Source organism: Pholis gunnellus (genome assembly GCF_910591455.1).
Source record: "Pholis gunnellus genome assembly, chromosome: 10".
Lineage (NCBI taxonomy): Eukaryota > Metazoa > Chordata > Actinopteri > Perciformes > Pholidae > Pholis > Pholis gunnellus.
In genome coordinates this window covers 19,229,760-19,257,347 of record NC_136537.1, presented here as the reverse complement: position 1 = coordinate 19,257,347, position 27,588 = coordinate 19,229,760, and the positions used below count along the sequence as shown (strand labels likewise).

General features: G+C 40.4%; 1 protein-coding gene across 1 annotated transcript; it reads left to right on the top strand.

Moving 5' to 3' along the window:
• The first annotated feature begins 4,025 nt into the window (after positions 1 to 4,025).
• hs3st1 (heparan sulfate (glucosamine) 3-O-sulfotransferase 1) lies at positions 4,026 to 6,633 on the top strand. The gene is made up of 2 exons (XM_079167298.1): positions 4,026 to 4,249; positions 4,991 to 6,633. The coding sequence occupies exon 2, from the start codon at positions 5,128 to 5,130 to the stop codon at positions 6,040 to 6,042; it is 915 nt and encodes a 304-aa protein (XP_079023424.1). The 5' UTR covers positions 4,026 to 4,249; positions 4,991 to 5,127; the 3' UTR covers positions 6,043 to 6,633.
• The last annotated feature ends 20,955 nt before the right edge of the window (positions 6,634 to 27,588 follow it).

Below are 27,588 nucleotides of genomic sequence, written 5' to 3'. Positions count from 1 at the left end.
ACAGTGTTATCCAATAAATAAAGTCGAAGACACTCAGGCAAAATATCTCTGCATGAAAGCTGTGATTATGTTTATTCGAAATACTTGTCAACGATCACAAAGTGAATCTACAGTTAATTAGATCATATTTATGTTGATCACGTCAAAAAAAAAGAGTTCACTGCACTTTAGCTGTTCCCTGCAGTCGCCTGCATGCGTCCATATGGGAGCCCAGATGAATCATTACGAAACACTCCCCGTTCACCACTGTTTCCCCTGCTTTCCCATGACTTCACGTCACTGTGCATGACCGGGCACGACGATCGCAGGGTGTGACACATTGTGACACACGGGCCGATGCATAACGACAGCAGGGAAATGAAGTCACTGAACGTCACACAGCACAGTGAGAATCGGTTGTGCTCACTTTTCTTTTTGTTTTGTTAGCTGCGTCAGTTGAGACGTTATTTCATCAGTTAGTGAGCGTGTTCTTCAGTTTGCATGCAACTTGTTTGGCAGCTTTCTGGAAAAAGACAATGTGGTCTTTATAACTTTATCCTGTTGACCAGCTGATTTATTTCATCTGTGAACTCTTATTCCTGTCAACTCCTCCCAACCGGCCAGACACTATGACTGGTGCTACAGTTGTGGAGATAGGTCTGCCTCTTCATGTGTTGCCACAGTAGACACTATCAGGCCCCTGGGAAACAAGGCTAATGATCATATGCAACAACAAAAATGCATTTTTCTTAAAGTTTAAATTAACGACACTCAAGTTTATTGCCAAAGTATTTTGAAGATATGTGCAAGTTGAACTCAATCCAGAAATGATCACATTGTGGTTGTAATGTGTTCAATGTTTAATTAATGTATGTGGTTCGCTTTGTCTTGCTTTTTTGTTGATTGTCTCTCTGTATGTTGCAGTACTGATAATTGTATTTATATTTTTTATTTAATCTATCACTGCTGTCTTGTATGAATGGTGATAAACGAGCTGGTACATCTCAAGGTGTTTTATCATGAACTTTATAATCATTCTTCCAGCACTGGTGCTAGTCTCTGTATTGCAAATTGGTTGTGTATGAACATAAATTAGCAGGACGCAGAGAGGCTGGGTGGAATGTTGAGCACTGGTGTTCATGAGCAAGAAACAAAGTCCTGAGTAGCTGCAGGGTCACGAGGTTGTCGTTTCTTAAACGAAGAATTAAAAGAGAAAAAGTTTTCTGATCACAAAGCCAGAATAAAAGGGATCTTTGATCTCAATGGGACGTACCGGGTTAAATAAAGGCTAATTAAACACAGACTGTAGAACAAACACTTTCTTTTTAAACATGTTTCTGTCACAGTTGAAAACATATGAAATAAATCTATCTGAGAAACTTTCTTCAACAAAGGGATTCATTTAAATTGCAGATGTTTGTTTCTGTAGCTTGCTAGCGACGTGTCATCAGATCATTTTGAGTTATTATTATTCGTGTCATTTGCCATCATTTTGTATAACCACCATACACAATTGCAGTAATGATCCATACAGTGAACCCACTGGAACAAAGTACAGGTTTGGTTAAACAGCTGAAGCTATAGTGTGACCTGCCGTGTGACACTGGTGGGTGTGCGGTGGGCGATGATTCACAGTGCATATAATTAAACTGCGGAAACAGGCAATAGAAAATAATAGCCATTGAGTGGAGGAATAACTGTTGTTCCTCCTCAGGTGTTTAGCATGACAAAGAAGCATAATGTATTGAATATTTATGAACAAAATAAAAAATAACCGAATGAGCATCACAAGAAATTCAAATTTCCGACTCAAGAATATTAATTTGGAGAATAAAAGCTGAACAATAATACCGTTTGTAGCCTGAAGGTGTAGTTACGCGTTGAATAGAAAACTAATAATAACAAAGTAGATGGAAAACCAAAATATGAAGTGGAAAAGCAGCCTAATGTTACACCAGTAAAGCCTGCAGGATTGTTAAAGCTTTGCCTTTGTGTCCATAAAAAAAGTGATCCTTTCCTAAATGGAAATATTTGAAGTCCTCCATGCGTGGCTCTGTTTCTGTGTAATTATGTGTTAGACAGCAATAAATTTTGCCTAAATATGATCACGGCTCGGTTTTAATTGGAGGAAGTTGGTTCTGAATAAGAAATTAACAGCTGTTTAGAGAATCCTCGGCAAAACATGCGAGTAACGGCATAAAACATCTTATTGTGTGAGTCGGTAAAACGTACATTAAACACACATTTTCAGGTCTTACAGTATTTTCACAAGACAGATTAGTATCAGAGCTGCAACGCACACACACACACACACACAGCAGGCATATCGTTTATGTACCCATAACAATCTGCGTGGCCATTTAGAATCTGGTAAGCCTGCCAGAGCCAGATAAAACCTGTTTTTAATGCCATACACAATTTGACACAAGTGTGCTGATCACTGCAAGATTTGTCTGTTTGGGTCAGACACCTAACGTGTCTGTAAAGTCATGAAAACCTATTTACAAGTGTTCACTGAGAAGGAGTTTCTAATCACTTTAAATATGAAACATGCTGTAGATGTGACCCCCATTAAAGCACGGAGAAGCTATTTCTGTTTTCCCCTCCTGTTTAGAGCTGAGGGTGAGGGAAGGCGCTGAGGTGGCGCTGAGGGTATTTACGGTCTGTGAATATGTACCATTGTCATGTTAATGCAGTCGGACGCTTCTGATGATCCTCAAAGCGGGGTTATATTGTATGAGCCGGCTCCACGACTTCGCTGAATTTACATTTCTCCAGGAGAGACGACGGCAGAATGTGAGGATTACTAAACTGCATCTAAAAATCAATGTGGGGGTGAAACTCTCGGCCGTATCAGCATTTATACTCTGTGAAGAGAATAAGTAAAGAACACCCGTTTGCATTCTCTCTAAAGGAAAGGATGTATTTTAAGAAGTGGGGTTGACCTTTTGCTGTGGCACCAAACCTCCTGCTTCTTGTACACGTTGAGCATTGCTTTAATGTGAGTACTGGCCTTCACTTAAATGACCTACACAGCAGAATTGTTTTCCGCAAACATGGGTAAAATCAGATAGACATCCATATTCAGTTGGGTAAGCCTTCCAGGCTTTAAGCTTAATGTCAGCATGGGAAGCAGACTATACTTGACTCTACAGCCGGTTGCAGCTATAATTTAGTATTCACATGAACACATCATCCATATGAACCCATGTTGGGCGTCACAAGCAGCTCACCACAAACTGGTATCTGACTTTAGTGATGTAACACTTACTCATTGACTCTGTGAAGTCACTCAAACTTTCTCACGCTGACTGTACAAACAAAATGTGACTCAGAGGAAATTGCGAAAACATGACTTTGTATTCGACATCAGTAAATCTGCAGTTTGGATTGGATATTTGGGTGCTTGCTGTCGCTGGAAGCATTTGAGCATCTCCTCTTTGTAAAATGTAAAAAATGCAGCTCAACAGGTGGTGAGATTGTACAACTTGGACTCTGCGACTACCCACAGATGCACTTGTACTGTGGACAAAGGAGGAGAAGAATGCAAGGGATGAATAACTGGTCTGTCTCTTTCATTGATTTCCCCTGAAAGCAGAGCGGAGGGAGGAATCCTGGAGGCTCCGCTCAAAAGCCTTTTTCAACCCAAATCCTGAGAAGGCGCAGACTCTCTATGGGCTACACATTTGTACAAAGAGCAAGTCAGACTGCTTAATTTGAATATTTTGGGCTTCTTGGTTAAAGAGTCTCTAATCTTAGCTACAGTCACAAAAAGATCTCCCTGCAAGATTAGAGCTTCTTTTTTTCTGCTGCTCCACAACCCATAATCACACCACAGTGTTGTTCTTTTCTCCACTTTCTTTGGTCACATTTCTACATCAACACACCACCTCCTCCCCTTACGTCACCCCATACCAGCAGCGTTATCGCCCTCAAATACCATAACATTACAACGACTTGAGTCACAGGAGGGGGAGTGGTCCTGCAGACGTAAAGTAGGCGTAGGCTTCAACGTCTGACAACCAAGGGAGTCGCGAGGACCCGTCTGGCTCGGACGCACAGCACAAGAGGAGGCTACTCCGGTGAAGTTGGTGCCGCCGTTTCGGGAGGCGAGTTGTGTGCGCTCGGAAGAGACCGGAGGGACGGCACAGAGAGCTCGATCCCTTCCTTCCCCCCCCCCCCCCTCCCGCTGTGTCGGAGGTATCGGAGCTCAGAGCTCCACGAAATGAAGTCGGTGTCGAGTCGAGAGGCTTTTAGTTAAAACAAAAAGGTAAGAGATCAGCGGCACTTGGTGGATGTCTCTTCAATGAGAGAGCGAGGAGGAGAAGCAGATAAACTAAGACCGACATATTCAACATATGCTGAACTAAAACATTACAGTAGCGGAAAGAAAGCATGCGGGCACAGATACCTATAGTTTCTGTCGTCCTTTTTTATTGTGCAATAATCACCACACCTGCGTCTTTCCTGTAGCCCGTGAACATCTCCGAGCTCGGATTCAGTCTTGATGAACACGTATTAACTAAAGTAAATATTTACATTATTGCATCACGTTTTTTTAATCATTATTGTAAAGCAGTAGTTTAGAGACTAAAACCAGATAAACTCAGTTTCTGTACATTTTTATTTAATACAAAATACACCGTTTTTTATGCGATGAAGGCTTTGGATATATTGTTTTGTTATAGGTAAATAAATGACACTGAAACATTTTTGTTTTTAAGGACATGAAATAAAGATTATTACTGTACTGAAAACATTTTTTTCTTGTTTAAAACGTCCATTATTTATTGTTTTTACCTTGCGGATATTGCTGGCTGGAGTTTAAAGTTTAATCACCTCAATAGATTTGTTATCATGCAAATGTTGCTCCCTTTGAGCCATAAGAATGTTTATGATCAGAGGTTGTTTATATGTGTGGGATGGATTGTGTATTTTCCAGAAGTCTTTTGTCCCTCTGCCAGATGTTTGCCAGGTATATCCTAATCACTGCTGTTTTCCTCCCTTGCAGTTACCGCTGCTGGCAGAGAAGAGGCAATTTTTTGCTTTTGAATTGGACCATTGTGCACAGGCAGCTGCTCTTTCAATGTGGGATACAGTTTTGGTGCTTTCGCCAGGCTGAAATCCTCCAGGGTCAGGACCTCCCTCATGGCAGCCGTGCTCCTCGGGCTGCTGCTCTTTGCAATGCAGTCTCCCCCCGTCCCCTCCAGGCCCATGGCCGACGAGGGGCCACCTCCACCTCCCACCTCGTCACCCACCGACAACGCCACCAGCCACCCAAACGGCACCCTCCAACAGCTTCCTCAGATCCTAATTATTGGCGTGAGGAAAGGGGGGACGCGGGCGCTGATAGAGATGCTCAGTCTGCACAGCGCGGTGGCGGCCGCTCAGAACGAGGTGCACTTCTTCGACTGGGAGAGCCACTTCCAGAAGGGCTTGCCTTGGTATCTCAGCCAGATGCCCTACGCCTTCCCCGACCAGCTGACCGTAGAGAAGACGCCGGCCTACTTCACCTCCAGCAAAGTCCCCAAGCGCATCCATCAGGTGAACCCTGACATCAAGCTGCTGCTCATCCTCAGAGACCCCACGGAGCGGGTGCTGTCGGACTACACCCAGGTCTTTTACAACCGCCTCCAGAAGCACAAGCGCTACCAGCCCATCGAGTCCGTTCTGGTGAAGGACGGCGAGATCAACCTGGGATACAAGGCTCTCAATCGCAGCCTGTACTATGTTCACATGCAGAACTGGCTGAAGTACTTCCCACTGGAGAGCATCCACGTGGTGGACGGGGATGAGTTGATCAGGGACCCCTTCCCCGAGATGAAGAAGGTGGAGAGGTTCTTAAAGCTGGAACCCCAGATAAACGCTTTGAATTTTTACTTCAACAAAACAAAAGGATTCTACTGTTTGAGGGACCACGGACGGGAGCGGTGTTTACATGACTCAAAGGGCAGGGCTCACCCTCATGTGGCGCCCGCCATCCTGCAGAAGCTCTACCAGTTCTTTCAGGAACCCAACAAGAAGTTCTTTGAGCTGGTGGGCCGAACGTTCAACTGGAAATGAACGTCCGAGTCTCGGTAGTTTGGCGTAGAGTGGCTCTGGGATAATCCTGTTTTCCTCACTAACAACGTAGATGAAGAGACAAAGCTAATGTAAATTTAAACCAAGTCTATTTTTGTACCAGTACGTTTGTTACAGGAGTATGATCGAGCCAAATATCAGGACAGACTGCAGTTCATGACACGCTCTGTTGGTGCATGTTTTTTTATTTTCATCGTTAAACATTTTCTCTGTGTACTGTTATAAACACTCACTGCTGTTCAAAGACGTACGATGACATTCAGACTTTGGACTGTGCCAGTTAATGTGTTGCATAAAGATAAGTACCAGGCAGTTTATATTGTCCTACCCTCACGTTTTGCTTCATATAATATGACATTATTAACGTCTAACTGCATTAAGCTCTCTGAAGGACCTTTACCTGCTGCTGCTATGATTTTCTCAGTCACTTTCAGGCACGAGCCCGTTTTTCTTTTTGTTACTCAAATGTTTCTTTCTGTAAGACTAAGATGTAAAAAAAAATGCTCAGCGCACATCATATATTTGCCGATCATTGCGGTGTACTGTAAATAGTTTTTTCAAGTGAAGAATTAATACCATAATAAAGATGTATTTTATTTTTAGAATGTCTGATGTTTTTTTTTTTCTTCTTCTTTGTTTATCTATTTTTATTCATCCATTATGTATCCGTCTGCTGTTGCGGTTTGTCTTCAGATCTTAACAAGCAAAGAGGATGACTTGAGTCATGATTTCCACTCAGTTAACTGGCACGAGCATTGTGTCTGAGTACAGACTGCATCCATCTCTGTGGATTACTGGATCACACTGTTTTCTGAACGCATTTACATTTATTGGCAAGTTGTTTTGATCATACAACTCTCTTGAATTTCCCATTTCCTCTATCGGCTTGTGTCGACCACAGTGTTATACTTGAAATAAATAGTGGTGTGTTATACTTGAAACAAATGGTGGTGCTGCTGGGAAGCTGGCTTAACTCATCCTCCAACCACTAATACGAAGCTTTAACTGTCAGGGTTGTGTACACATATTTAGAGTAACTTTTACTATAAATTAGGATAAGAGAATCGAGAGTGGGCAGATAGGTAAAGTCAGATTCAAGCACAATCCAAACCATGAGAAATCAAAAGTTGTTTATGCCCAAGGGCGTAGTCTTCTTACTCAGTTTTTTTTTTTTAGGGAGGCAAGGGATTATTTATTCAAATCTTATTGCTACTTTGAAAACATCAGCAGCACCGTCTCAAAGACATTAAGCTCCAAAAAAAACCCTACAGTTGCTGTTTCGTATTTGAATGTGGCCTAGATTAACTCGAGGGGCTTACTGGGACTCTGCAGACAGGATGTTAACCTCATTGACCCCTAAATGCAGACTAAAGCAATATTTCTTTCATTCCGTCTCTTATTCTTTGTGCCCTCAGAGAGCAGGAATGTTTTTCCCTGATCTGCCTGCAGTTAGCCTGTGTTTTTAATAGTGATAGGTGTTGATAGTCTTACTCAACACAATCAGCAGAACAGGTTTGGCTGCAGGCGTAGAGAAGGCGGATCTCTGCTGTAAGATTATCAGCGAGCTGCATGCATCTTTTGGCATGTGCGGCGATAACACACAACTGGCATGTTATGCTTTTAGTGTAGCTTTGAAGGTGTCGGGTCTCCAGATTAGAGCCGTCACATCTGGAGGAACTCGCAGAAATGCAGTTTTCCTCACTTCAAATCAAGAATACAGCGGGCAGGGCGAGGTCTGGGTTTCTCTGGGTCGAACAAGGACTGATTCAATTTCCAGATAAATCTGTTTTAACCACAAACTGCAAGGTCACTTATTGAAGAACAAGAGGAGGAAAACATACTTTGGAATAATGTTAAGCTTTAGCACTAGTGCTGGAATGTACCTTAGTACATTTTCTCGAGTACAGTTTTGAGGTATTTGTACTTTACTTTCTGCTTCTATATTACATTACCTACCGAAACCAATCAGTAGTCAGGGCCCCTTATCATGTTTCTATTGTCTATGAGTTGTTAGCAGATCCACCATTTACTTTAAGTACATACTGCTACTACTTCACGTTAAGTAGGATTTTGAAGGCAGTACATTTACTTGTGATGAGGTATTTTTATACATATGTATTGGTACTTTTACTTAAGTAAAGGACCTGAATACTTCTTCCACCTCTGCCAGCAAGTCACTAGCTTTTGTTTGTGTACAGTTTGTGCTAATGCTGGACAGGTCGTGTACAGTCCGGTTTTAGAGCTCTTTTGTTTGAAATTGCTGCGAGCTGTGGGTGGAAACAACACGTGATGTATGAAACAGAAAAAATGCCATAAACCCAAAGAACAGGACAGTTGAAAGAAGCTAAAAAGCTCCGAGTGGAAGTGCAGAGTCGGGTTGGTTCGTCACTATGACCGGTCAAATATTTTGATTCAATGTTAATAGAAAAATATTGATTATATATAGCTTTAAACAAAGAAAGAAAAGATGTACTTGGAAATAACATTAAGCTCAAGCTTGTGCAGGTTTTCCAAGATGAAGCATAAATCCTTTCTGCTGAATTTACTTTCAGTATCTTCTCTGCTCTCTCTGTTTCGGGCCTCTAGTTTTCTGGCTGTCTCTCTGTGCTCTACTTGCCCACAACTCAACTTCAGAGTAGCATCTATTAAGAGTTCATGAACGCCCCATTAGTCTAGTCAGCTGTGCAGCCCTCGAAAGTTTTACAGTCACAGATTTCCCTTAACATCACCTAATTAATCTCAGCCACATAATTAATTTGCCTTCTCGGCCCACATGCAGTAAGAGCGGTAAACCGGGGCTACAACCAGAATTAATGGTCTTGCCTTCCTCCCGGGCGCCCCCCGCCTCCCTCCACCTTAGCTGTAGCACTGTTTGCTGAGAAACTTTCTGGACCAACTTGGAGCCAGACTGTCACCCACCCCCATCCTGCTGCCAGGCCTCACGAGCTGTTCCTGAAGGGCCCTGCTCCCCTTCAAACCACAATCAGCCGATCTTGGGGTTTTTCAAAGGATGATGTGATCCGATGGAGCACAGCCACTTCTGCAGTCACCAGGGCTGCAGCTCGCTTTAATTGGAATAGATTGTTTGTCCACTCAATGTGTGAAGCCCGGCAGAAATAACACATGCACCCACTCTTATTGAATCGAATCTAACTCTCTTTCTTTTGCATGCAAACACAGAAATAGGATTGCATGCACACACACACACACACACACACACACACACACACACACACACACACACACACACACACACACACACACACACACACACAGTATTTGCTTGTTAGCCTAGCTTTTACATTTGAGTCACAGAGGTAGGCATCCATATTTCCTAAAGATATACATCCTGCTATATTTTAATAACCCCCACAGTTACTGCTGTTCTGAGGGTATTTCCAAAATCCTCAAGAACTCTTCTCACCATCTGGATGAAAAAAAAATGCCATCAATTGCACGACAAAGACGACTTTCAACTTGTAATTTACTTACTTTTTCATGGTAGAATTTTCTATGTCCTTACATGCTTTCAGTCAGTATGTCTGGTCGGCATCTGGTTTATCACACCACCAATGCACTGAATGCCACTCCAGGTGTCACCCACAGCTATAAAAGACGAAACAGACGAGAGGAACAGATTCACACCATTATACTGCATTTTGCAGGAAGCTTTTTATTCAGTGTTGACATGCACTCCAACCCAGAGATAACGCTGCTTTACGGTGCAGGTAACCTTGAAACAAGGACATACCAGGTAAATAAAAGATTCTCAAAAACCTGTTCATCTTATCTGCAGCCCTGACAAGCATCTTTGATTAAACCAGACAAAGGTGAATCTATCATTTAATCAAAGTGCTAGTTTCCGTCATTAAAAGGCAAACTGACCTTTTTTGGAATTGCGGCTGGCTGTGAGTAGCTTAGGCATCGGCTGCTTCTCGACATTAAGAGGTCCTTTCATGACAACATCTAAAGGCTGTTGAATCTGAATAAAGGTATGTCTGATAACGAACAGCTGTCCAACCATTCCAACACAAAACTGGTATGATCAAGAGTCACCATGGTCACCATATTTACCATGTGGGCTAAATATATTCAAAAAGTTAGTTGTACGTTCATTTAATCATTTTATAGAGCCAAAGATAACTGTCTCCCCATAGTGTTTGTGTTAATGCTCTTTTTATATGAGCTGTGTAGCGGCTACAAGTACCTTCCAGCTAACTGACCGTTAGCTAGGCGTTAGTTATTGTCAAGACTACCACTTGAATTCTTAGGTTTATTTTTACTCAATTGATCCTTGATGTCAGACAGATATTGGTGAATAAAAGAATGGTTGTCATTTCTGGCCGGCGACTTGCAAATGTTGCCTGCTGAAATACCAATTGTTGCTCTTGTCATCAGTAGTTAGCTTAGCTAATTAAGCTAACATCATAGTTTCATGAGTTGGTTAAAAAAGATGAAGCCAGCTCACTTGTGTTATTGTATACTATATTTTTTATATTTTCCTAATCACATTACATGTTATTATGGTGTGTTCTGTTTACATAGGAGACCTTGCTGCTATTAACCACAACATGTCCCTCTACCTCGTAACTTTGTTGTTAATTGCTCTTGTATAGTTCATACTTCTATTTGTATACTAGTTGGATAGCCTAAACCTATTTTATTTATTTATTTATCTGTTTATCTGTAGGCTACTTATGTCCTTACGCTGCTGCATCACCTGAAGTGAATCAATTAAGGCTTATCTTATCTTATCTTTGACTTGAAAAAAAAAGCAAGAAAGGATCTTCTCAGGCATTTTGTCCACCATCCATACGGTCCATTCTCGTGAATGTGATATCTCAGGAATGCCTTCAGGGAATTTCTTGAAATTTGGCGCAAATGTCCACCTGGAATCAAAATTGAATTTATCGGAATTTGGTGGTCAAAGGTCACTGTGACCTCACAAAAATATGGTTTATTTTGGTCAAAACTAAAGAATTGATAACTATGACAATTTCACACAATTGTCCAATAGGATAACATGATGAAGTGGTAATTCTAGTTTTTCATGTTGTTTCAACGTTGACAGTAACACTGGTCTACAGTACAGTAGGTAGGAAGCCTGTTAGCCAGACATGCTAGCGATTGCAGCTTAGGTACTATAAATACACAGTTAATTCCATTCCTTACATTTCTGTTTATGTATTTCTTGAGTTAGAAAGGCTACAAACAACAAAAACACACAACTCTCCAAAATCTAATACTATTTTTCAAATTGCCTTCACTCAAGGTATTTCACAAATTGAATCCATGATCTGCAGCCTCTTCTTGATGCAGGTTTTAAATTACTTACTGAAAATAGCTAGAGTCCTTGTTCTTGAGTATCATCTGCTAAATTAACCTCATGAGCATTTCCGTTGGAAAAAAACAAACAAATGTTAAACCTTAAAAAGAATCCTGGTCCTTCAGCCGTCAAGAAATGTGAAGGATTTCGAGACCCTGACCATTTCCTCTGCACAAACAGAAAGTGATTTTGGCAGTAGATGACGACATCGCAGTGAATAAATTGAATCACAGAAATTAAACACCACAGCATATGACTCAAAGTTATGGTTCTTTCTTGGGCGATCACACAAATCATCAATTTCCCTCCATGCTTATTATATCAACGAGCCTTTTCATTTTGCAGGTTGACGTTGCAACAAATAATGTTCAAGATTTTAGATCAGAAAAAATGTGGTTTTACCTCTGAGTGAGCTGCTTCCTCAATCCTGTTTACCCTTTCAGAGCTAATGGAACGTAAATGCATGTCATTAGGCGGGAGGGCCCGCGCTGTACTGTATGATGTATGCACACATATTTCCCATCATTCCTTCATCTCTGCCCAGGTCTACATGTACTGCTGCTGTGCGAGCTGTGCTCTGTTATCAGTCACTTCCTGGCATGGTCTCCCCTGGCAGAGGAGTAAGCCTCCATGGCCAATGATAACTCCCACTGCTAACAGACACCTCTGCATGGGTGAAGCATGACTGGGCCCACAGATAGCTCTCACTCCCTCTGTGAGTGTGTATGCAAACCTGTGTGTGTGGGGGGGGTTCATGACCTGCTTTGTGTTTTTCTGTGCTTGTGTGTGTGTGTGTGTGTGTGTGTGTGTGTGTGTGCACATGTGGAATTCTGCATGTGTCCATGCAAGCACATGCATGTGTGTAGGATTATGTCTTTCCACAGGCAGCATATGGATTTTGATACCGAGCAGGATTTTCAAAACATCGGGCTCCAGACCCAGACTCTCCCCAAAGAGTGAAACCCAAGAATAGCTCTAAATGGGTTCTGTTACTGGGGATGTTTTTCTTTTTTTTCCCCAAACAGTCCAATTTGACGTCACTGATGAGCTTATTCGGTTGCTTCTAACACTCGAGTTATGTTGTACTGTTACTCTGCTTGTAAGAGAACACTGTCTCTTTTGTCAAAAATACATAAAAGCATTGCTTCTCCAGACACGCAACAAATGTTCTTTGTGTACAATCTGCGTATGGTTCAAATTAAAGCTAAATGTCATGAGCTCACTCGAGTATCACATTACAGCTTAACAGAATTTTGTGTGTGTTGTCTTGATTGAAACGAGAAGAGCTGCCGCATATTGAAGCCATGTGTTGGCCCCTCCGCTGGTATAGTGGTGTCATGCTGCTGAACACTCTTGTTCCAAAACAAAACACATATTAATGATATTAAGTGGTGGGTCATTCTTAAGGGATCATGACAGAGGAAGGACTATAGAGGAGGGACCAGGGATGGGACAGGCCCTCCCCCCCAGGTGCACCCCATACCATTGTAACAATATGTGATATAATATTTGGCTTGTTGGTATCAGAGCCTCTGTATGAGATCACTGTTAGCATTTCTTGCTGGAAAGCCGATCACAGAGAGAAAAATCAACCACATAATGGTGAACAACCACAAAATGATTCAAAACAACTACATAGACATAAAAAGGCCACAAAATGTCACAAACAACTACAAAGACACACATAATTACCACAAAGTAATGCAAAATGAATGCAAAAGAACCACAAAATGACGCAAAACATCCACAAAGAGACAAAAGATGAAACTAAATGCCAGTCTGAGGGTCTTGCTCTTACAGTATGTAGTTGGGGGGACTTTGCTGTCGGCTATTTAGAGTTACAAATATCAGCTATTTATTGCTATGATTTCATATTAGGATATTTAAAAGTGTTTATTTGGCATTAATTTATTACTCTGAACAAATATTGTAACTAGCAATAATGTGCCGCTTATTATTGTGTGAATCTCATGTTGTAAATGTGCCCCCACTCAAACCCTGGATGGAATTTCAGTGATTACAGAAACACAGTCGAATGCATTGAAGAAAAGTTTCTTTTGATTTGACATTCAATCTCCTCACATTCCAGCAACGGTTATCACAGGAGATGCACTCCTCCAAGTCAAACCACATTGTTTTCTGTTTGTTTGCCTTTTTTCAAGCATTTCACAAACATATCCCCAAATGTCAACCCAAAGAAAATAGAAAACAGGTGGTAAGCTTGCTGCATACAGACACAATTACATTCAATCAGTGTCCCCAGAGAGGGAAATCTCACTCTGCCTTTTGCCAAGTGCTGCAAATAAAGAGAGGAAAATCAATTGGCTGTCCCATGATTGTCCAAATCCCCTCACCCGTGAGTCTTGAAATCCAATGACCTGCACGACTGATATATTGCTTCTCACCTGGAGAATGATAATACGAACTTTCCACTAATTGAAACATGGCCAATTAAAGTCCCTTCTCATTCTGTGTTGTTCTCTTGTGTTTTGTTAACAGCTGAGAAGTCACAGCCACGAATTCATATCATGTTGTTTTAGTTTTTCTGACATGTTGTTGGTTTTATACTGAAGAGGCAAACATAACTGTATTTTCTTTACTGGGAAATAAATGTGAAACTCATAAACTTGAGCTCTTCAGTTATTGTCAGCATTGATTTGCTTACATATTCCTGATCAGAAAGTAAAATATATTCACGGGAACATTCAGTATTTAGCTTTTTTTATGGAGCTGAAATATTTCTGCAACTATTGAATGAATTGCTATGAACATTTGCACAGCCATGTAGGATCCCCAGAGGATGAACCTTAATGACTTTAGTGATCCCTAAGGTTAAAATTTAAACTTGTCCAATTATTTTGTTCATGACAAAATACCTGCAAAAAACCCACAGATGAGGATAAAACTGAGCTGAAATGTCAACCATATACTGTAAAACACTGTCTCAATATTCAGAAAAGTGTGAATTTATCTATTTTTTATACTTTTCTCACTCAACACTATCATAAAATCTCACACTATGACCTTTCTGTTTTCACTATTCTCACACAAATGATGTAATACTGTCAAACACATCTCTTTATATTTCTATGCTCAGAATCCATTCTGATATAAGTCGCAATGTCCTTTATTGCGACACCAACCTCAAGCCACAATTACTACAACTGCATGAATCAAACATTTTAGTTTTTTACATTTTACATCCTCACAGAGCCGGTAGCGGGGCTGTAGACTCTCAGTCTTGTTTTAGGACAAGACTGCAGACTGTGCACATCTAAAAAAAAACTTCCAGGCTTCCAGTCAAGTATTGAATAACTTATGAGGATTTATTTTAGATCAAAACATCGCTCCGTTAAATTCAATTGTTGCAGTTGATACAGAAGGTTTCATTTTTCCAGATGACCCACATGTGGATGACGCTGTAATTATAAAAAAATAAGCAATTACCTGTATTCAAATTAAATAAGTACTAAACAGAAGAATATGATTGTAAGAGTTTATTGATCAACAAACTCCTCTGTGGCTCTCAGCTTCAGGCCTGACAATGTTTCTCACCACAGCAGACATGAAACACTGACATTATCTTTGTTGTGCCTGTTGTAAGTCTGAGATTTTGACCTGGCACATTTATCCTTATGGAAATTCAGAATGACAAATCAGCCAGAGAGATTCAACCAGATATTTTCAACCGCTGACCTTGGTTCACAGAACATAACGGCAGCATGTTGACGGCATGAATACAAAATGTCTCTCAGAGCGAGAGAAACGTAATGCTGAATCTCCTTATTACTAACACCCCCTCTGAAGTCGGAGGAGGAATATACAACATCAGCCGAAAACTTGGTTTGCCATCCTAGAATCCCACGGATCAAACGCTCTCCCCAACAATCCCGAGGAGCCTCACAGAACACTTTCTCACACATCTGTTGACGTTTTCAGGTGCTCCCCCGCAAGAACAAATTTGAGCATTAAAAGTCCCCCAGAGAGGGGTGAAGGGAGAAAAGAGGGAGCGAGGACATTGATCTGGTTGTGTTACACGGTGCAGTTTGCCATAGGTCAATGAAATCCCATCAGCTTTTTCCCCTTTTGGTCAATATCCATTTGAAGAGGCTGTGCAGACATTGTCTTCCCTTAGCCCTCAGCCACTTGCATTCGTCTTCAGCCAGATGCTCTCAGTGAGTGGACTGAATCTCATTGCATCAGGACGGGTGAAAGGAAAGAAAACAACCTTGATGAGCATGGCATGCTCCAGAGAAATAAGCCTGCATTTCAGAATTCAGAATTCAGATTCCAAAACTAAAAATGATGATAAACCACAACATACTGCTGCACCCTTCTGGTTTATAATCATTTTTAGCGTTGGAATCTGAATTCTGAAATACCAGCATGATCATTTTGATGTCTCAAAGAATAAGTAACAAAGCCTTTTGCCCATGTTGAGGCTGTAAACTGCACAGAGACGGTCCTCACTACTTTGCATTTGTTTATGTATTGTTGCTCCCTCTAGTGGTTTCTTGAGTCCCCTTGGACTTAAAGTTTAAAATATGTCAATGATAATATAATTTATACCTTCTTCTTAATGGTTATATGCAAGTCTTCAGATCATTTACTTTATCAAAGATTCAAAAATACTCAATTAAAAGTTAAAGTGCTGCATTTAGCAACAACTAGTTTCAGAAGTTAAAGTAATTGTTATGCAACTAAATGCTTCGTGTTAAGTTACTATACATCGTAGTGGAGTATTAGTACTGATGCACAGCGTTCAAGCGGACAATATGTACAAAGTATTTGAATATATTTGGTTGCATTTGAACTTTTCAAGCATTGTTGCAAATTACTACATAAACAGGAGTTTTCATCGATGTGATGAGGTACATGTATTTATTTCTTTAGATTAGCAAAGAAGTGGCGCTGATTTGCATACGGATTCCTAAATCTTAAATTAACTGCATTGCAATATATATTTATCATGAAAGATCATTTTATCCTTTTTATTCTCCCACAATTCTGATGCATAAATGTTTAAAAAGCATTTTAATGTTATATCTGGTCGTGGTGACGTTAGTTTTAATTAATTTAAAGGCATCATGCTTTATACTAAAACGTGATTTTCTCTGCAAAATCTTCATTTTCAAAGTAAATCTAACTACAGCTAGTTGAAGTGAAAAGTACAACATTTCCCTCTAAAATGCAGAACTATAAAACTAAAGAAGTACCGAGGACTTGAGTAAATGTAATTACTTTCCACCACTGGTTATTTGAAATTTGTTTGGTAGCTTCCTGTCAATCTGTCAAACTGAGAGCTATATATCAAACATATTCAGCGTTTTTTTTATTGGATAATTAATATATACTATCAAACAAAGTGAAGTAGCAAAGTTTATTTCAGTCATTAGGATGCGGTTGGATGCTCCAGCCTCCCTTTTGCAGGTTCTCATAGTTCAACTCAGAGTCAATGAGACTGTTTTGCATATTACCTTGGCAACTGAAGTTTTTATCATTAGGCCGTTGTTCCGAATTTCCTTAATAGCAGTTTCATTCTAATCCAGACATTTGGTATGGAAATGTGACTCCTCCCTGCTTTGACAAAATGAGGCTTTCAGCAGAAAGGATTTTGTTTCTGACTCAAAAACAAGAGCAGCATTAACATATCAAGAAGCTGGAAAAAAGATATTCAAAACATATTCCCAGTAGACGTCTGACAATAGATGGCGGGTTTTATTGGGAGTTGTTATCGTAACATGATGTATTGCTGTGATTTTTTTAGGCTTTTTGTGTGTCATAAATTCAGCTTCTTATGTTTATGGCACAAAGTGTAATTATTTGTCTTCATCCTTTCCATATATACACAGGAAAAGAACCACTCAAACAAAGCCTCATCTTGCAGAGAGCAGATTGGAGCTTTCTGCCATTCGGCTGCATGCAAAAGATGTTTACACTTCCATCTCTGCAGGTTGAATTAAACCTGAAACTCGCATAAACAGACGTTCAGAAAACTCAGTGTCGTATTTACGTTAAAGCTGTCGAAGAAGGTCACTGTGTGGCTTTCTTTCTTTTTTTTGAGGCGCAGACGACAAGAAGTGGAGCTGTGGTGCTGCTGGTGTGTGATAGCAGTGTGTGGGGGCTCCAGGGGGTGCATTAGCCGCTGTCTGGCGTCTGAGAGGGTGAAGGGGAAGTGGGAGAGAGGCTTAATGTCTGTCTACTTCTATTTCCCTCTTAATTTCACACACTGTTGAGTCAGCCTATTGACTGACTGCTTATGGTGATGCTGGCGGTCCACCAACACTGCAGAGGAGGCAGTGCATAAAACTCCTCACTGCTCCATTTCACCATGTAGGCCCTCCTCTTATTTAATAAGGCCCCTTTCTCATCCATCCGTGTGTGTGTAACCTGCCTCCTACATGGGAGTGTGTGATGCACTTATAAGGTTGTAGCTGTGGGCATTCCCGCAAGACTGCGTGCAACAACTCTGTGTAAGAGACGAGAAGAGAGTGATCCTACATGCACTCTGAAGGCTCTTAGCACCTTTGTGTCCCATGTGTCATTCAAATCAATACTCTTTTTGCCTCAAGTTCCCAAAACTTTTTTTAGGATTTCACACAGAAAGTGACCAGTGGAGAGAAACCTGAACACAGAAGATAAAAGAAACTACCCTCTGAAAAGTCTCATTATCTAAAAATAATAAGCTTCAACGTCTCCAGACTAAGCCAGTCTAGGTGGCCGGATTATAGGTTCAGCGAAGGCTGCTGTGCATTATTATTCAAAGGGAAATACTTATTCTTATGATTGTGCCCATTCTGGTTCCAGCTTACTTTGCACTCATCACCTTCATTGTAAAGTTAAGGGAAACACAACTCCAGCAAAATAACTCTCCAAATGACAAACTCTTGTTTCTGTGTCCAGCCAAACAAATTCAGAAAGCGTCCCTCTTGATTAGCTAAATGCATAGTGACCCAAAACCTGTTTACTTAGGTGCATTAAATGTGGCCATCAAAGTGAAATGACTAATTCGTATTTAATTTATTATTTCGGAAAAAGCAATTGTGTGGTAGTCCCGTTTGAATTACTCAGATGATGTTTCTGCATGTCAATCAAGTCACATTTTATCGTTGGTTTGTCGACTCCTTTTACCATCCCGGTACGAAACACCCGGTAGCATCATCGAAAGACGTCACTTATGCCACTTTTTGATGTGTAATATTTCTAATAACGTCGTAGATCCCTAAGCAGCGAGCTACAATAGCTATTCCAGAGGGCTAATTTATGTATTTACTTTTTGTCTGACTCAGAGAAAAGCATTTGAAATTATTCATGTGAAACTGAAGTTTATAATGGAAAGCTTAAGGAGGCTTGAGTTGATTCCCCAGATAAACGATGTTTTGCCAGACTTGCTTTCCCAAATCTCTACATTATGACAATAAGACCTGGGGTAAAGCATAGTCTCTGCAGATGTCAACAAAACAGAAATTACATGCAATCCAGGTCAGCACAGAGACATAATGTTGTAAAAATTGTTTTCTTCGAATGCTGTAAATTTTATCCCCTTCAATCTGCAAGCTAATCTTTTCTCAAATCACAGGAAAGTTGCTTGAACAATTCTTGGGAAGAAGATTCAATAAAACACGGCAGACAGTAAATCAGGTCTGTCTGCAGTGGAGCAGCAACGTATACTGAAATTGGTCTTCTTTTCTAGGTCACAGGAATGAATAAAGTAAATCACCAGCTTGTAATCTGGCTGCTGTCACCTTCTTCCACGACTAAAGGCTTCTTATCAGCGGCGACAGTGCCAGAGCCATTTTGTTTGCAGGGTGTAAATAACGTTACATTGGTCATGAAGCGAGATAAGGTGTTTCGTGAAATGTGAGCCACCTTAACACATTTTGACAGGTAGCTGATATTCCTCGGAGTTAATTTGGTTCGAGGGAGGAGAACATAGGAAATGAGATACGGGAATATGTGCAGAAGCTGTGAGATATCAGAGCAAAATGGGGCTGTGCATTTTCCCTGATGATGCCGAGGGTGTGTTGTGTGGATGTGTGAACAGCAGGGCATCATTACTGTTTTTTCACATGATAATATGTGTAATTTAACACGACTATTATCAGCGGAGAATTGTAGAAAGGAGAAGCGAGTGGGTTTCCCATGTTTGGAGGTACAGTTCCCTTCATTCCCAGTGTTTGTCCTCTCCCTTCTCCTCACAATAAACCCCCGGTGTTACAGTCTCTGTGAAGGAAGCTTCTAGCAATAGGCTTCTTTAACAGGAGAGAGAGCCACGTCTGCCACCGTGATTTGTTATTCAGTGAACCGCATCTCTGGAGAAATGGATTTACTGGTGTGCCCTCTGCAGAGGAATAAAGGTCGGCCCTATACCTCGGAGATGCCATTTGCCGCGCGATGCAATTGTTAATACGCAGCTTTGAGAAAAGCGGGCAGGAAAAACATTCATACCCATTTGGAATTCCAGTGATGAAGAGAGATGAAAAGAGAAGTGGAGGGATTAGGAGGGCAGAGGCAGAGATGGCGTTGTGGTTCCTTTCTCTCTGAGCGGCGCTCCACTGTTTCTTACAGTCGCTGCTACAACCTTCTGCTGTTTAGGGGAGAAATGTCACAAGTGTAGCTGCAGTCTACCTGCACACATTCCTGTTAGCGCGCATAGCTTGGAGGAGAATTTCACCTTTGACCCTGAGAATGTGTGAGATCTCACAGTAAGTGTGAAGGCGTGTTTGGTTGTACACCTGGCTGTGCTCTAACTTTATCTGCATGTACAGTACATATGGCGTGCTGCATGTTGTTGAACAGCTCAAAGGACTGAGCTATTACTAAGGCTTTAGTTACACGTTTTGGACGTTTTAGTGTTTGATGAGAAGGTCAATACCACTCTCAAGTCTGTACGATAAATACGAAGCCACAGCCAGCAGCCAGTTAGCTTATCTTAACTTGAAGACTGGCAAAAGGGGGAAACAGAGAGCGAGCCTGGCTCATCCAAACATTAAAAGAAATCCACAAAGTAGCACTTCTAAAGCTCAATAATTGCGACTGCAGGAAATAAGATCTCCTGGTCAAGTAGTCCAGTGCATCAGACGCAGGATAGCTGCATCTTGTTGCTTTTACACTTTGATTTTGTACAGATTAAAGAAACAAGAAGCACATGTTAATTAGTTATGATACACAAACACTGACACAGCCACATGTGTGAAAATTAATCAAAACTGGTTCAATTAAAGGCAGCAGCAAACAGAAAAGTCTTCAATCTTGATTTAAAGGAGCTGAGGGTCTCAGCAGACCTGCAGCTTTCTAGGACTTTGTTCCAGATATGTGGAGCAGAACAGCTGAACGCTGCTTCTCCATGTTTAGTGCTGACTCTGGGAACAGAAAGTAGACCGTTCCCAGACGACCTAAGGGGTCGGGATGGTTCATAAGGTAGCAGCAGATCAGAGATGTATTTTGGCCCTGAACCAATCAGTGCTTTATAAACCAACAGCAGGATTTTAAAGTCAATTCAATAAGTCCTTTCTGATAGCTTACTGGCTTCCTGCATCTCATGCTAACGAGGGATGAGGTATTTTTGTAAGCCAACCCGGAAGATAACTTCGCACTGGTTTCCTCCACAAACATCCAATGAGAATTTCCTTTTGGATTTTGGATTAATGCAGAAAATAAGCTCTGTGACAAACAGACATTTATGAAACCTACACGTTTTGTTCAGAAAGATAATCTTCACAAACAACACTTTCATGTCTTTTTTTGAGTAAATGCAATCGCTGGAAGTAAAAAGCTAACGTTAGGCTAACAAAAAAGAAAAAAGAAAATGCAGATTTTGTTAATGCTAGTCCATATCGTGAATGAGCTTTCTGTTTCTATGACTATTTAGTTAGCTTTATAGATGCTGGTAGGTGGATTTTTTACAAGCTGTTTCATCCCGCTACCAGTCTTTATGCTAAGCTATGCTAACTGTTTGCCAGCCTTAGCTTCATATTTAACGACATTTACTGAGTACTGACATGAGAGTAATCTTCCCATCTAATTCTCTCGTAGAAGAAGTATTTTTTCCAAAATGTTGAAGTATTCCCCAAACTAAAGTTCCAAGCAGAAATAAGAAAAAGAGCTCCCTGATGTCTCAGTTTGATGTAATAATTTCATCGCCTTGCTCAGAGCTGTTTCGAATATGTAGGACAGAGTTTCGCATGGAAAACTTCTCGATGCCGTCAGCTTCAAAAACTTGTTCTTCTTCAGCTTGTCATGTGCAGATGAAGCCGTTGTAGCACTGTCAATGTTTTTTATATGATTGCCGCACTGTTGCTGCTCTTTTCCTTCAGTCCCAAGAGGGACAGTTTGGGAACTCGAGAGGTATTAATCCAGGAGCGGTGGAAGGTGCAGGAACTTCATGTTTCTCAAATCGCATTTCATAAAACATCAATTTAATTTGAGTAGGTTGAAATATACAAAATACCCAGTTCTGATGTGATTCCTTATAAGAGACTGTATCTGTGGTGCACATTAAGCATCTCCTCACCCTCCTTTTCTGCTTTGGTCCATTCATTTTCCCTCCCACTCCTCCTCTCTTCACTGAAGTATTTCCCTCGAAGAGAAGGTGGCTTAAAGCTACACGCTGATCGATCTCATTGTTTGCTGCCCTCAAGACGTTACCTGTCCTCAATGACAGGAAGCTGTATTCTCTCCATGCTGTATCGTACATCACCAAAAGAGCTAAGAGACGTTCAAAAATCAAGCTGGATGTCCTGCTACAGACACTGATACTACTATTAGTGCCACATCATATCATGATCCATCAGTTTATTTTATTTGAACATAATAAATTAAAGCAATAGTTCAGGATTTGGGCTTGTATCCTTATACATTATAAACATATAGATGGATAACTTAGCTTAGCATAAAAACTGTAAACAGAGGGAAACTGCTAGCCTGGCTGAGTGCAGAGGTATACAAATACCGATTACAAGCAAACCGCAACTTTCAGTCATTTTTACATCACCATTTATCATTTATCATATAATTTGCATATAAACAATTCTTATTTCAAAGTATGCAGAAACATATGTCCTAATTGATGTTTGATTGATGTTTCTCTTTTGTGTTTTCCTTGGGTTACTTATCTCAAATATCTTTGTTATATTTGTATGCTTGTATTGTGTCTTTGAGTGTGTTCAGGTAATCCACTTTTCACTCATGTTGCCAAAAAAATGTCATGTCTAAAATTCCTCAGGGAGGAACATGTCTTTGAGTCACTAAAACGTTTGTTTCCACGTAGACTTCTCCAGCATAAAAGAAAATACTTTCACAGACTCCTTTCATAGTAAAATGCCCACAGCGACTGTTTGAATTAAGACTTGTGATCAGTGACCTGGTAATATAATCAGACAGGTCAGTCACGGCATTTTTATATCCTCAGCTTGTAAATTGAAACACAAGAGGCTTCGGTGAACAAAGTAAGTGAAACACTGCAACCTTTCCAATTTAGAAGCACTAGACCTGAAATACCAAACCTGCCTCAAATTCAGTCTTTTGTGTGTGTGTGTGTGTGTGTGTGTGTGTGTGTGTGTGTGTGTGTGTGTGTGTGTGTGTGTGTGTGTGTGTGTTCTTTACTCGGGGGAAGGAAAGCCTCATCTGGCCACAGCAGACAAGTTCAAAGATGTTCTCTCTACTTAAAGGTGAAGGAGTTTCACAGCTGCTCCTCTTCAACGACGATAAACACAAAGTTTGTGGACTAAAACTCTCTTTATAAAACATTTTATTTTTCGGTACTGGATCACCTGGGACCATAGATGTTTCCTGAGACAGCAATTAAAGAACAGAAAAGGTATTGCTATTACTTTAACCACAGACATGGTGCACTTTATTCTTAGTCTGGAGATCTTTCAGTTGTTCAAAGATAAAAACACGCTTTAGTTGTATTTTCCTACCTTGATATCCCACAGTACCTTCTTTAAAATCAGATGATTCCTCCTAAAACTCTAATAATAAAATGTTGTTGAATACATTTATTGAGTAACCCGGAGAAATTAAAGATTTGTGATTGCTGGCACCACCAAGTGGTGACTGCAAAAAAACAACATTTAATTTATTACACAAGGGGAGTAAGTAAACACAACTAAAGTATAAATGCAATACTGTGAGTTAAAGAAGCCGACATCCACAATTATACGAGCCAAACATACTGATCCAGAACTCAGAGTTTGTAAATTATTTTGATCGACTACGTGAGAAGTTGTCTGCTGTATGCACGGTTTTACATTTCCTCTGAGACTTCCTCTGTGAACTACAACAGCCCACAATCAATCTCACTACATACAACATGAAAAGCACGAAGAGATGTAGATAAACAAGCAGGATGAGAATGTATTTGATCAAAGCACTGTTCATTGACCTTCACCACATGTTACAAAGGAAACACACAGCTCGGATAATTACATGCATCCCCTTTCATAATAATATATGACATAATAGTTGTTGCACTTTTATGAAAATGTTCATTTTAATTAAATAAAGCAGAGTTTATTAAAACATACAGAAAAATGATGTTGCTCTGTTTCTCAGAAAACAAAATCTGGAAATAAATTGTTTAAATATCCTGAAAAAGGAGACTTCATAGTTTGTTCATCCTTTAATTAACAGTTCACTAACAAGGACCACGGCAATAACAGTATGAGTTCGAGAGGAATCTCACAAAAAGACCAAAACCAACAGCTGATAAGTATTGATTTGTATAATTCCTCCGTACCATAGAGCTCCCAAAACGATTAAAAACACACCAATGAGCCACTCTGTTTGTTGTCTTTTATTAATGATAGACAGGCACAGAAACCCACAGTCACTGTCCTGCTGCTATAAATACTCAATAATGAGTGGGTGTTATTCCGCAGCTGAAAATAGACCTCAACAAATGCATTATTTATTGCTGTTTAAATAACTTGTGCTAAAAAGTACAATGCCCAGCTGTTTTAGGAAATCTTTGTCTTTAAAACAAAAATGAAAGTATACATTTGTGAGCTGTTTTTCAAAGTCTTCAGTCGGAACAAATGGGCTCGGGGCTGAGAACCGCAGACAAGGTGGTGAAATCAAAGAGTATCCTCGAGAGACAGAAAAACATGTAAGTCTATTTTTCACAATTAGAAATATTGTAGAGTAATGTCAGGCTCCTTTAAACAGGAAGTATCACAGAGATTACTCTTTACAGGAAACATACTCCAAACTCTATAAAAAAAGCATAATTCAAACATAATTAACAAACATAATGGGAAACATTCTAATAAACTGTTACAAGTGGCATTTGGAAGGTGTGAATATCATGTTTTTGCACTTTTATTCATTCTATTTGTGAAGAGTAAAGTATGTTAAACTTCTTCTGCACATTTTTACCAATTTTGCACTTCATTTACCTTATATTATCATTTGATTTCTCCATATTAGTAGAAGTAGTTTTACTGTTTTCTCTGTATGTGCACATGTTTGTGAGTTTGACTTTTTTTCCTCTTAAAAGGGTCTTTTTGGGGAGTTTTCCTTTATCTGAATCAATTGTCTAAGGACGAAGGGTGTGACAACCTTCATCCTTAGACAATTGATTGGATTAAGGATGTCATATGTTGAACAGATTGTGACTTTAGATTGTGATACTGGATTATATGAACAAAACTAACTTTACTTGACTGGACATGTGGTCCCTAAGGTTAAAAAGGTCAGACAGGGTTTAGGAAAAGGTTTTTTAAAAAGCCTCAACAGGCATTATTTGCATGGACGGCACATCTCCACTTAGCAGCAGTGTTAAATATCATTCCCTAATTGCAGCCGCAGATCTCACAGTCTGCAAAGGATCTCATGATGGTTTTCACACTCGCACCGGGATCAAGTCATTAAAGACATCGCACAGTCAATTAACTTCCATTCTCTGCCCCGTCGTGTCCTTTAAACCACTTGAACCCGGGCAGAACACGTTGAGATCCGTGGATTATGTGAATGGAGTGGCTGTCTGGCTCAGACACTGTAGGCAATGAGGATGAAATAGGCTGCACCTGCTTGAAGTTAATGGGGATGGATTGTGTCACGGGTGATGTAGAGCCACACTTACTGGAGGCTGCAGCCGGAGCGGGGACCTGAACTGTGAGCCTGCTGAACTACGTCAGCAACGGGGAGACGGATGCCTGCTCTCTCAACAGGCTATTACACATGTGACCGGACCAGAGGTGGCCGGAAAGTAAGGACCAGGATTCAACGGTCGAGAGATGTTGCAGTAATTAGACTTGACCATGCTGCTGCTCATCCATTATTCCTGGTCCCAGTGTTGCTCATTTGGAATTGCCAGAGAAATGCCTTGCTCCTACTTAGTATAGTGTGTGTGTGTGTGTGTGTGTGTGTGTGTGTGCGCGCGTGCACCTACCTGCATGCATCCAATATTTGAGAAGCTCTTTTTTAAAGTCAAGACAAGAGCCCACAGATTTATAGCCCTTTAACTAACTGATTGTGATGGTCCAGAGGGTAAAAGTAAGTGACCGCTCTAGTTTCTGCAAAGTTTTCCGAAGTTGTAACTCATCTTGGCTTTTATGAGCCCGAGTCAGCCAGTTCTCCTTCCCAGGGCATTCAATGCCGTCGCTTTATCTCTCTCTCTCTCTCTCTCTCTCTCTCTCTCTCTCTCTCTCTGCTCATCAAGCTGTCTGCAATCAGCTCATCAAGCACACCTGCCTCTCATCAGCTAAGCCGTGCTACTCTGGCTTTCCAACCACACCAGAGTCTGCAGTCACCAGATTGTTGTCTCGATAAAACTCAGGGTCGTTAATTCTTCGTGTTCGCTTCCTTGTGTTGTAACCTGTTTTTCCTGAGCCTTAGGATCAACATTAGCCTGCACACCAGCTTCAACTTGCTGCTTTCCACGCTTCCCCTCATTATCTGCCCACTCCAGCAGTTTTTGTTGGCCTTGAAGTAGTCAAATTGTTTGAGTCAGAATACTTGAATCATTCTATAAAATACCCAACACATATTTTTTTGTAAGGTTCCAGAATGTAACAACATGTTAATAAGAGCCCTGTACAGTATGCAATTATCTAATTATCTAATTTACTTACATATAATTGTAAATAACTACTACAATTCAATAGGAACAGACTAATGTGTTGCTTTTGATTAAATAACAGAAAAGACCGGCGACAACTTGAAAGCAAAGCAAGCGTCCTGTAAATGCAAAATCTATACCTTTTATTAAAAGAACAGAAGAAGCAGAGAAATGTCATTTCTCATTTTATGGCTCTCACCTATCCAAAAAACAGCAGGTGCTTTGTAATTTTCTGTGAGTTTGAATGTGTGTTTACTTGTTTAATTTGAACAGAAAACACACACTGATGGTATCTGTGTTCCTCACCACAGGCAGATGGAGCATCGATGAGAGCTGTACGCCGGTGGTGCACCACATTAAAAGGAAATGAATGCATGAGGTACGATTCTTAGGAAATCAGTTTTAATCAAATGGACTTGTTGTTGCCTCGATGCATTTGTAAAAAAATGTGTTCAGGAAATGATATGAAGATGTTTCTTGTGAACATGTGGGTGATTCTCTGTCTTGAATTTGATCTATTACATCTATTACAGATGGTTAATCTGAATAACAAAATCCAAAACTACCTGGAACTAACTATTTGGATTATTAATATCTTTGTAACCTTACAACCAACTTTACATGTAACACATAATGATGTTACGATGTTACCACATTTTTTTAAATGTGATTCCATTAAATCTTTCATTCACTGTACATCATGATGAGAGAAGCAATGACCAACTGCTGAGACGTGCTGCAGGTAACTCATACATGTATTGTTTTTATAATTGAACAGTGACCTCGAACATCAGAAGTTATTCAAATCTGGCAATGCTTTTAAATTAAGAAACTCTTGCTTAAGTTTCATTCATTTTAGAGTCAATGCTGAAAATGCCCCTATTATGCAAAAACTTAAGATCAAATCCATTTTACTTCACAGTCAAGTCTGTAAGTCTTTTATCATTGTTTTCAAATGTTTCATTTTTTCCAATACTTTGTCCCCAAATACCTGCAGCAACAATGATATTCCCATCAGCCTCAGCATAATGTGTGTTTAGTGCTGAATCGCAAATGTTAGCATGCTAACTCGTTAACCCTTAGAGGTCCAGTGGCGGGCTGTGCATTTTATACCTGGGCCTTCACTGCTGTCCTGCAGCTG

Coding starts and splice junctions, on each gene's coding strand:
- hs3st1 (XM_079167298.1), top strand. CDS start 5,128: ATGGCAGCCGTGCTCCTCGGGCTGCTGCTCTTTGCAATGCAGTCTCCC.